Here is a 12,361-nt window from a genome sequence, read left to right on the forward strand (position 1 = left end):
ACCTCTTTTTTTAGATTGCTCGCACATCAGACTTACTGACTAATGATCTATGAAGATGTCTCCTTCCTCTTCTGTCTTCATTTCTGTTCTCATATCTTTGGGCAATTTTTTAGTCCAGTGTTGATGTTAAGTTATAATGACCTTGTTACATTGTGATGCAATATGTTATTCCATTTGGAAAGATATTTAATTTACGCCACTACAGTTGCAGCTCTAAGTTGCGCTGGTATTATTATTATTATTATTATTATTTTTTTGAAGGTATTAAAAAGGTAGTAAAAGGTATTAAATTCAACTTAAGTTCTGTATATACCCTGGATACTTTCATGACACACATCACTTTATTCGATGAAACCTATTTAGTTTAAATACATTTTCAGGACATGGAAATGATTAATATTATTTTATTTTGGTATTTCAAACCTCCAAAACATCAGGTGGTGCAACTATCCGCACATATGAACAAACTAAGAAAACTATTAAAAATTATGTTTTAATTATAATAGATTAAAAAATAACATACTGTGGCATGATTTTAAAGTTTTAAAGCTGTTAAGATCATTGAAAAACTTTTGTCTGGAAGTTTGTTAATTCTCAAATGTTTGGGGGCCACAACCACAAATGTAAGACTTTTATTATGCATTGAAATGTTAATAACTGATATTGCATCATCCAGAGGAGCCTAATTGATTTTAATGGCTGTGAGACAATGTTTGTAGATCTCTCCTAAATAGTGATTAAAAATAGCTACTTTCAGGTATGGTTGAGTTGGTACAATTTCTATGTCAGGTGGTACAACCAATGTAAAACTAGGAAAACTCTATTATATCACAAACCTCGTTGTATTTAAAAAAACTACATGTATGAACACATATGTATGAACTAACATAGGCAAAAGCTAATACAGGCATCCCAGTAAAAGTCTGTTCAATGTAAAATCAGTTGAAAAAGTAGGGTGGCGCAACCAGGAAGTCAGTTGGTGCAACTGCAATGAATGTCCCTAAATGAAATGGAAAAAATATATATATTAATTATTATATAAATTACTGCTTTAACATGTTTGTTGCAAGAGAAGCATACATTGCAAAAAGAAAAGAAATTTGCTAAGTCTTAATAGCATTTTAGTTTATTACTTTTACACAGCAGTCAGATCTTACAGATTTTTAAATGGTAATATGGCAGTTTATTCTCATGTTTTATAGTTATCAGAGGATGAAAAGGGAGGGAGAATATTTAGTCAACTGTTACGTTGTTGTTGAATCACCATTCATTTTTATTTAGTATATTATATTATTACTTTATATTGTTCCATTTCAGTTGCTATGCATTTAGGGCCAGATACCAGCATGCGCCAGTGCAAATGCTATTTTGGTGTTAAAAACTTCAGTCAGGATTTACTAAAGACGGGGCAGTGCTGAAAAGGTGTAGACACTATGAGTGTAACGGTTTTTAGTAAAAAAAAAAAATAATCAAACCGTACTGTTGTCCACCCTCGGTTCGGCACTCACTTGCACCGTGGTTCAACTTTGTTTGTTAAAAATAACACGTAAGATCTAATGCAAGTAATGTAAGTTTCTGTTGATGGATAAGCATTCTGGCTTCCAAATATATTACAACAACAGCGATGAATAAAAAAACCATACAAACCAGTCACTCTTTGTAAACTTTGTTCAATGCGAGTGCCGTATGCTCAAATATGACCAGTCATTTATTCCGTCATCACCTTGGTATTGATGGCATTCATTCGCAAATGAGACCTTGAACAGCACACAAACTGTGTTTAAACTAAACTCATTTAAGCCTTGCCAGTTAAACTTGAATGAGTAAATGTGAACTCAAATGCGCAAACCGGCGTTCAGGTCTCAGACAAATATGGAGTTCTCATTCAAGTCTTGTGCTTGAATGGACAAATTCACACAAAAATTATGTCACTATGCCTGTCTATGTAAGTATCCTAGCACAGGAGTTTTCAAACCCTGCCTTACACATTTTGTATGTCTCCCAAATCAGGTCTTGCAATCTGTACTAATAAGCTGATGATTTGAATCGGGTGTGTTAGATGAGGGGGACATGTAAAATGTGAAGGGCAGGGGGCCTCCAGGACAGGTTTGAAAACCCCTGTCCTAGCAGAGTCTGTTGAACATACAGTATCAGGGTACTGAAATCATGCATTATTATTATTATTATTATTATTATTATTATTATTATTATTATTATTATTATTATGCTTTTAAGCCAAAACCACACTGAAATGAATAACCTTAACTGGAATCTGGACATGACTCTCTGAAATCTCTGATAAAATGCATTTTTTTATTACCCGACCCACCTAACCCGCGGATTATCCGCAGCGCCTGCGGATATAACCGCCATCCGCACATCACGTTTATATTCAGCTACATGCTGAATCATTTTGTAATACAAACTGTATACATCTGCTTAAAAGTTGCTTAAAGGGAAAAAACAGTAATTGTTTAAGTGGTATCATTGTTCCACTAAACTTGCCTTTGTTGGAGGATCCTGATAGGAATTTTCAGATACATCCAATATTATTTAACTGATGCATATTTTATGTAGATGTAGTTTAGATTTTGATAACTTTCTGACCTCTTTAGGCATGAGATTCTCAGCATGCTTGCCAAGAATCCACCTTTCACCAAAGCAGCGGACTCCTTGTTGTGTAATGAAGCTTTAGTGGACCAACTATGGAAGCTGATGAACTCAGGTAAAATGCACACATTTAATTTTTCTCTTCATAATTTCTTGTGGAGCTTATCTGGACTTAATCCATCAATTTACCAAAGTTGACTAGGCCAAAAACCCAAACGGTCTCCATGTTAAGAAAAAGCATTTTGGAATATGTACTGACATTGAGTGAACCCCATTGTCATTTTGCATTATACTAGTACTAATGCCCTCCAGGTGTGTTTTTTTTTTTTTTTTTTTTATAAAGAATTCTGAATTCTTCAGAACCCTAGGACACCTTTATGTACATATGATCCATTTTAATTCTGATTCTCTACTGTTAAGGAACTATTGGTCTGAAACAAAAGAAAGCTCTGAAATCAACCATTCAATACCACTGAACACACAGCGCTTTATAACATGTTTTTAATTATTGGCAGTTCTTCTCTGAGCTTGCATAAATCTGCTTTTTGCAACCACTGGCAGTGTTTTAAAAGAAGACTCTTAAAGAGCTGATCTTGTAGTGAGCATTTTCTTGTTTGTTTTCTGATGGGGAGGTCTTGTTCTGCTCTCATTGTGAAAAGATTTATTGTGTTAAAACACTTCTGTTCATTCTGGGTTTGCAACCACTCTTAGCAGTACAAATGCTGAGCCATTGCCAGATGTGATGAAAGTCAGTTCTCATATATTTGATTTAAGTGGTTGTAAGTGGTGTTCAAGAACTGTAATGTTTTACCGCATGATCTTTTTTTCTCAGTTTTTACACTGGTTTCTCCAGTGCTTTTTGAAGTTGCACAGTCTATTTTTTTGGTCAAATACACAAATGATCCAAGAACAATTTAAGTATTTTTTCCAAAAGGCATGGCTGCATGTTTTACTTTTTTGTTTTACAGTTTTAGAAACAACACATGAACATTTTGCTAGAATAAAATATTGAACTGCAGGTTCATAGGATGGTATTCCTTTTTGTAGTCACTATTTCATACCATTACTAAGACATGTACATCTCAGAAATAAAAGCAATTCTCTCCGTAATGCTTGTGGTTGATAGTATGTTTCTAGAGTGGTGTATTGCCACAGAGAGGGGGATTTCCTAAGATGATTCAACTGAACTTTCCCAGTATTCGTTGATATGCACATTTGTTATTTCATGGCATTGCTGATTTCTTTATTTTGATTGGTTGACAGATATTTTAAAGTGTTTATACATTTTCTATAGCTGCAAATGTATGTAGTAGTTCCTGGTTTGTTTACGACATTTTAATGAAAACTAATATACACAGAATAATTTATTCCAAACCATTGAATTATTAAAAATCGAATACACACCACCTTAGATGCGCATACTTTTTTCACTAAGACTCCAGTTGTTGTTGTTTTTTTTTCTCAGAAATCTGGTATGTAGCAGTTTACTTCTGTTTTTCTACTTGTCTTAGGTACTTGTCATGACTGGCGTTTGCGATGTGATGGGGTAAATCTGTATTACACTTTGTTTGGGCTGACCCGACCCTCCTGCCTGCCACTGCCTGAGTTGGGTCTTGTGCTTAACCTGAAGGAGAAGAAAGCAGTTCTCAACCCCACTATCAAACCTGAGCAGGGCCCTGGAGGCCCAGAGGTGACCATGAACATGGCCTTTACCAGCACTGTAAACTTCCCTCTTAAATTCCTAAATTGCTGTTTTATATATATATATATATATTAGGGGTGGGCATAGATTAATTTTTTTTAATCTAGATTAAATCTTGGAATTAATCTAGATTAATCTAGAGTAAAATGGCTAATTTGAATTCTGCTGAAGGCATTTAGAATATGTGTGCTACCCAAATAATGACTAAATGTAAGTCTTCGAGAACGGGCCAGGTGGCGCATTAGATCAGGCGCTCATCTCCTGTTTCCAAAATGCATCGCAAACTGCTTGACAATTGCATTTACAAAATAATTACCTATACAAACTTGTGTAACCAAGTACTTCTGCGCAGAAGGCTGCATGACGTGCGCGTTGCCGTTAAATACATAGACGCGCACGGGCATGGATATCTGCGTGCACAGTCTTCGTTTAAACTGCGTTGCTTTTAGAAGCGTCAATTCAGTTGTTGCATATAGTTTAATGTCTTTATTTCGGGATTATCAAAGTAAATTATAACTCAAATTTGAGATTTTACTGGGGCACAGCAGATTTTCAATGGGGCACGTGCCCCATTAAAAAGGGTCAAGCAACGCACACACCTGCCCTGAAGCAGCTTCATAACTGCATCTATGTTTGCACGTCTCATTTGATGTGGTAATTTTAATGTGTGTATATATATATATATATATATATATATATATACACATACATATATATATATGTATGTGTGTATATATATATATATATATATATATATATATATATATATATATATATGTGTATGTGTGTGTATATATATATAGATATATATATGTATATGTTGTTGTTTTTTTTCCCCCTGAATTGCAACTTTATTTGTGTTGCTTAACTTTAAAAGTAAAATGATATTGAAGTTTATTAGTGGATTAAGTTAAGTGCAAACACAATCGCTTATTATAGATGCATTGTTTGAGTTATGCAAACATACATTTCCTGAGGGTAATAACAGTGTTTGCAAGTTAGCAATATTATGTTCAAGTTTTAGGTGTTTATATTTTAGTTACACAGACTTTGGTTTTGTGTGAATTACATTTTTCACCCTGACACTCAGCATAGGTCTTGTTTTCAGTTGGCCTCACACCTCAGAATTAAATCAAAGGCTGTGAGAGTGTAGATGTGTTCCATTGTTGTATTGCATTTTGTTTAAATGTTAGCACATTATAGGTACAGTTATTCTATTCTGGCACTAGTATTGTGGACATTAAATATTTGATCTAACAATTTCCTGAATTTTTTTGTAGATCATTAAATGATCAATGACATCTATGATGTCTTGGAAAAGTCTTCCTGGTATGCAGCTAAAATTAAAAGAATTAGAATCTTGTAAATTTGAGTGTTCTCAAGACGTTAAGACAGTTATGAATTTTAATGTTATGTATAGACAGGTGGAAAGTAATAATAGTAAAAAAAAATAATAATAATAATCTGAAGTGCTGTCTGCTCGTTCAACATAGTTTTAATTAATTTTTTTTTTTCATTATTCATTTCCAGCTAGAAGAGGAGCATGTTGTAATGGAGCCAGCATTGAGTGGTGTGGCCATGGCCCCACAGGGTTTAAAGAGGAAAGCAGAGACTCCATTAGGTTCATCCCCTGAACCTGGACAAATTATGCAAGAGGAACCCAGTGTTAAAGCACTCCTTAAGAGCAAAGTGAGCAATCAGCTTTAAATGTTATTTTACCTTTAACTTGTCAAATACTCCTATTGAGATCAGTGATCTCTTTTACAAGAGAGACCTAGCCCTACAATAGCAGTAGCTGCCTTACAAAACTCAGTTAAGATATACATATACAACACATATTAAACACAGAGGTCTTTTACAAAAAACACATACTTCACCATATTCTTTATGATTGTGTTGAATTCATCATCAATAGATTTAAATGTTCAAATAAATATAAATGTTTAATAACGTGGTTATTATATCCATACTACAATACCATCAAAAATAAACGTGTATTATTTAATAAATGTGTATTATTTATTGCCAGATGTTTTAGACTACAGTTCACGCTGTAGTTATGTGTACTTATATAATCTTTTCAAAGATTGGAGAAAATAGGACTTAATTTTATAATGTTGTAGTGTTCTGTAATATTTTTCAACTTCTGTCAGTTTCCCACCCAGGAGGAGGAAGATATCGATATGGACACCGTTCATGACAGCCAGGCGTTCATCTACCACCATCTGAATATGTTGGAGAGACCCTCAACTCCAGGCATGACAGAAATACAACACACTATCAACCACATAGCAGAAACAAACCAAAATATTAATCTGTCGATGGAAATAAGGACATTGCTTCAACTTTTCTCCCTTAATTTCACAGGTAAAGAACCATCTTCAGTGGAGCAAGCCATGCTGTCCATGCCAGGAACACCCATGCCCACACTTAGCAAAGAGAGCACATCCTCCAAACACGGAGATCACCATCACCACCACCATCATCATCATGAGCACAAGAAGAAGAAGAAGAAGCACAAACACAAACATAAACACAAACACAAGCATGAGAGTAAGGACAAAGATAAAGACAGAGATTCTCACGCATTCAGTAACAGTCCTGCCAGTGGCCGCTCCATTCGTTCTCCATCTCTGTCTGACTGATAATGGTGTCAGGCAGCGAAAGTAGCCTTTAAAATTTAAAATTAAAATACACATTTTTTTAAGCATTTCTGATGTTTTCTTTTCTAAAGACATGGACATTGCCATAGCACCCAACATATAATACGTCAGTCCTTAAAAGAAAAGTTCACTCCAAAATGAGAATTTATTATTTTACATAATTTGTACAGTACACAAGAAGGAAAAGATGGTTCTGCAATGTCATATGATCACACGTAAAGCTGCCTGTTTTTTGGGCTCTTAAACGCAAACACACACAAATTCACATACTCTCACCACCCAGGACCACTGGGGTTGTTTCCTTCCACTAAATCTCAAGATAAATTTCAACTTTCTGTAAGTACTTCAATGTTGGGAACATTTCACACAGTGGACTCTATATTTGGCTTGCTGTGAGCAGTCTTTTAAATAAGTGCTTTATTTGCTAGTTTAGAAACTAAAGTTAATGTATGTGGTACTTTTTTTTTTTAACTGAAAATTACGGTTCCTTTAAAAAATAAACTAATTTGAGCCATAAATCATTTTTACCTGCTTTACCTTTATGCATAAGCCTTTTCTTGTCTCCATTAGGAGTAATTTTACTAGGAAGGTCTTTTTCACTGATGTTTTGTTTGTTATTTGTATATTGTATAAATCCATAAAGAAATGTTGTTTAAGCTGTTGTTAAGCAGTGTTTTTGTTGCAACTAACATCTTTTTTTCCTAGGGTACGTTCATGAGTTTGAGCTTCAGTTTCTAAACTAGAACTCAACTTGATGAATGGGTAAAAATGTCATTGTTTTTTCAGATGAACATGACTTGTTGATATATATATGCTGCTTGTACTGGACAATCTGTCTAGTGAATACAAGAAAACATTTAGATTATCAAATTGACATAATGGTGTTTGCGTGTAAGCTTGTTTGTGAAGCACAAAATAAGATATTTGAGGAAATGTGCATAATCAAACAGTTACTGATCCCCACTGGCTTCCATAATATAGATACTAGTCTATAGAAGTCAGTGGGAGAGACTAGTTTGATTATCCACATTCTTCAAAATCTATTCTTATGTGTTCAACATTAGAAAGAAACCCATGCAGACTTGACGGCGAGTAACAATTTTCGTTTTAGTTGAACTACTTATTTAAGAACAAAATCCAAAATATAATACTGACCTACATTCCTAGATAGCCAAAATGTTAATTCTGTCCTTTCATTGTGATTAAGGTTTGTGTATTAGTTGTCTCTGGTCTCCGTAGAAAAAAAAAACTGTAGTTCACAATCCGTTTGCACTTTTTGTTTAATAATGTTTGTTAAAAAAACAAGCAACCCAGAACCCAGAAGGGTAATTCCATCAACTCAATCGGACGTCCCTGGCTTAATTTTTTTTATTTTGCTAATATTTATTCTGAAGAAAGATAGACATGTTTAGTAATGAAAGCCAAAATATTAGATTTCATGGATGAATATTTGCTGAGTAATCCATTATTTTATAGAGGTCAAAATAGCAACCTTAGATTCAGAGTCAAGTTACAGGGGGTTAAAAATGACTTGAGAAAGATGGCAACATTATCTTATTTTTGCACAGAGATTGGTAGTTCTATCAGTAAAATCTGATGACTTTACTAATCTTTGTTGCATTATGTGCCAAAGGTGACCATTCAATGTGAATCGGGAAAAATGGGGAAACGGCACTTTTCAAGTTTTTCCCCAAAGTTTGCATGCCTTAAAGGCCATTAAAATATATTTAATACTTGAGTTAAAGATATTGGGTCTTAACAAACTTTACTTTTGGCGTCTTTATTTTCAATGCACTATGAGATTCCAGCGATATTGGAATTTCAGTATTTACAGCTCCGGGTGTAAATCGTTCAAATGTACACATTTTTAATAAGTCAAAAACCAAATGTGGGTAAGTTTGAAAATATAATACTACTTTCCTTTTAAAGAGCAATGTCTGAAGAACAAATAATGTTAAAAGTAGGGATGCATCTCATTTCTTTCTGTCAAGACAACTGCATTGAACATACCAATCTGAGTGCCATTAATATTTTTAATGGTGCCAAGATATTGCAATATGATTTTAGATTCTAGTTGTTTATTTTCTTTTGGAATCCTCATTTTCAAGGCCTACATCATTCAGTCCCCGAGATATGGGGATCTCCTTTTTTTTTTTAATTCTTGAAAATTAAGATTCTAAAAGAAATGTTAATGAAGAACTAGAATCTAAAATCATATTGTGATATCTTCAATACTTCTTGAGTTATAAGCACTTTAGAAAAATAATATTTCTGGCACTCAGACTGGTATGTTTAATGCAGTTGTCTTGACACAAAGAAATGAAATACTTGTTTAGTTTAACATTATTTGACATCCTCTTAAAAAAAAAACCATTTGGATTTTGACCACTAAAAATGTGTACATTTTAACGATTTACTTCCGGAGCCATATTGTAATTCCAATATCTCTGGGGAAAAAAAAAAAATGTCATAGGGCATTAAAAATAAAGATGCCAAAAGGAAAGTTTGAAGAAAAATGCTGTTTCCCCATTGGTCACAATTGGCACATAATGCAACAAGGACTGCTAAAGTCAACAGCTTTTACTAATAGAACTACCAGTCTCTGTGTAAAAATGAGATAAAACGATGCTGCCATCTTTCTGAAGTCATTTTTACCCCCCTGTAACTTGACTCTGAATCTAAGGTTAAAATTGCCATTTTGACCTCCCTCTACAAAATAGTGGATTACTCAGTACATATTCATCAATGACATTTAATATTTTGACTTTCATCACTATACATGTCTACAGTCGTGGCCAAAAGTTTTGAGAATTACATAAATATTGGAAATTGGAAAAGTTGCTGCTTAAGTTTTTATAATAGCAATTTGCAGATACTCCAGAATGTTATGAAGAGTGATAAGATGAATTGCATAGTCCTTCTTTGCCAGGAAAATTAACTTAATCCCGAAAAAAAACTTTCCACTGCATTGTTAAGAAGGCTTCAGGGCGTCCAAGAAAGTCCAGCAAGCGCCAGGATCGTCTCCTAAAGAGGATTCAGCTGCGGGATCGGAGTGCCACCAGTGCAGAGCTTGCTCAGGAATGGCAGCAGGCAGGTGTGAGCACATCTGCACGCACAGTGAGGCCAAGACTTTTGGAAGATGGCCTGGTGTCAAGAAGGGCAGCAAAGAAGCCACTTCTCTCCAAAAAAAAAACATCAGGGACAGATTGATCTGCAAAAAGTATGGCGAATGACCTGCTGAGGACTGGGGCAAAGTCATATTCTCTGATGAAGCCTCTTTCCGATTGTTTGGGGCATCTGGAAAAAGGCTTGTCCGGAGAAGAAAAGGTGAGCGCTACCATCAGTCCTGTGTCATGCCAACAGTAAAGCATCCTGAGACCATTCATGTGTGGGGTTGCTTCTCATCCAAGGGAGTGGGCTCACTCGCAATTTTGCCCAAAATCACAGCCATGAATAAAGAATGGTACCAAAACACCCTTCAACAGCAACTTCTTCCAACAATCCAACAACAGTTTGGTGAAGAACAATGCATTTTCCAGCACGATGGAGCACCGTGCCATAAGGCAAAAGTGATAACTAAGTGGCTCGGGGACCAAAACGTTGAAATTTTGGGTCCATGGCCTGGAAACTCCCCAGATCTTAATCCCATTGAGAACTTGTGGTCAATCCTCAAGAGGCGGGTGGACAAACAAAAACCCACTAATTCTGACAAACTCCAAGAAGTGATTATGAAAGAATGGGTTGCTATCAGTCAGGATTTGGCCCAGAAGTTGATTGAGAGCATGCCCAGTCGAATTGCAGAGGTCCTGAAAAAAAGGGCCAACACTGCAAATACTGACTCTTTGCATAAATGTCATGTAATTGTCGATTAAAGCCTTTGAAACGTATGAAGTGCATGTAATTATATTTCAGTACATCACAGAAACAACTGAAACAAATATCTAAAAGCAGTTCAGCAGCAAACTTTGTGAAAACTAATATGTGTGTCATTCTCAAAACTTTTGCCCACGACTGTATCTTTCCTCAGAAAAAAATATTAGCAAAATCAAAAATTTTAGCCAGGGAAGTTTCTGAAATTTGGCTGATTTGACACGGAATGACCCAGAAAAGAACACTTAATTAGAGATGCGTAGTAATCTGAATTATGTAATCAGATTCCAAAAATTAAGTACTTATAATTAGATTACATTATAAAATACTCACAATCAGGCTATACAGTTACTTTTTTTTATTGATAACATGATTACATATTATTCACAAACTAGCAATAAATTATTCAGAATTTATTGATTCTCCCCAATTCTTTTTCATCTTTTAAATGTTCCTTTCTAAAATAACATACAGCTTATGTACGTTCAGAAAGTCTTCCAGTTTTGTGAACATTCACTCTAAGACACAGCATTTGACCTACAAAAATCATGTCAGGTTTGAGAGGCATTTCAACATTGCATCAACTATTGATAACACTCAGTAGGTTATTTAACCATGTATTACTATGCATTTGGAAGGCTTTTGTCTTTCAAACATATTAAAACACACAAAGTCATGATGTTTCCTATTTACGTGCATAATGGCATTCTCAAACTTTTTTGTCATCTGAACCTTTCACCTAATATATTTACTTAAAGTACTTTAGATTTTACAATAAATATTTGAATAAGTATCATATTTGCATGTTCATGGTTATCTGATATTGGTTAATGAGCACGTTATTTTAAAATGATTTATTTGAATTTTACATTATTAGGATTTATTTACTAGATTTTCATTAAACTCACAAACCCCCTGCAGTTCTTTAATGAACCCCAGTTTGGGAAACCTCGATATGATGTTTAATGCACTTTATGTTGTAAATTACAATGAATGGAATATAATTTCTTACTCTTTGTAATTTTATATCTATATGTTACAAGATATTTAAATCATATTTAAATAAATGTGGTAAGAGTCATTATATGAAATGGGAGCCATTTCAAAAAAAAAAAAACCCTACAACTTGAAAAATATGTTAATCTTCCAAAAAAGGACTGACCCTGCCTAACATGAAAAAGCAATAAATAACAAAGTAAAAGAATGTCAGTACTAGTTCTTAGTGGCTACAAGGCTTAAATGACAAGTCATTTATTTTGTTTAAAAATCTTAAATGTATGAGGTGGCAAGGGGGGCCTTTTACCCCACACACAGGGTAAACGATTCTCATTTGCTACTTAAATCTACAACATTAAAAAAAAAAAAAAAAAAACATTTAAAGGAGTAGTTCACTTTCAGAACAAAAATTTACAGATAATGTACTCGCCCCCTTGTCATCCAAGATGTTCATGTCTTTCTTTCTTCAGTCGTAAGGAAATTATGTTTTTTGAGTAAAGCATTTCAGGATTTATCTCCA

The 12,361-nt window shown here is 34.4% G+C and overlaps 1 protein-coding gene across 1 annotated transcript in view; it reads left to right on the plus strand.

The window, feature by feature from the left end:
- taf2 (TAF2 RNA polymerase II, TATA box binding protein (TBP)-associated factor) overlaps nt 1–7,631 on the plus strand; it is a 43,030-nt gene extending 35,399 nt beyond the window's left edge. Inside the window, exons 16-20 of the mRNA XM_073847833.1 lie at nt 2,616–2,725; nt 4,122–4,330; nt 5,843–6,001; nt 6,478–6,568; nt 6,680–7,631. Coding sequence (XP_073703934.1) covers nt 2,616–2,725; nt 4,122–4,330; nt 5,843–6,001; nt 6,478–6,568; nt 6,680–6,957 — 847 coding nt within the window. The 3' untranslated portion in view covers nt 6,958–7,631. The remainder of the gene's footprint in view (nt 1–2,615; nt 2,726–4,121; nt 4,331–5,842; nt 6,002–6,477; nt 6,569–6,679) is intronic.
- Nucleotides 7,632–12,361: the final 4,730 nt, after the last annotated feature.

This window comes from Garra rufa, chromosome 9 (genome assembly GCF_049309525.1).
Source record: "Garra rufa chromosome 9, GarRuf1.0, whole genome shotgun sequence".
Taxonomy (NCBI): domain Eukaryota; kingdom Metazoa; phylum Chordata; class Actinopteri; order Cypriniformes; family Cyprinidae; genus Garra; species Garra rufa.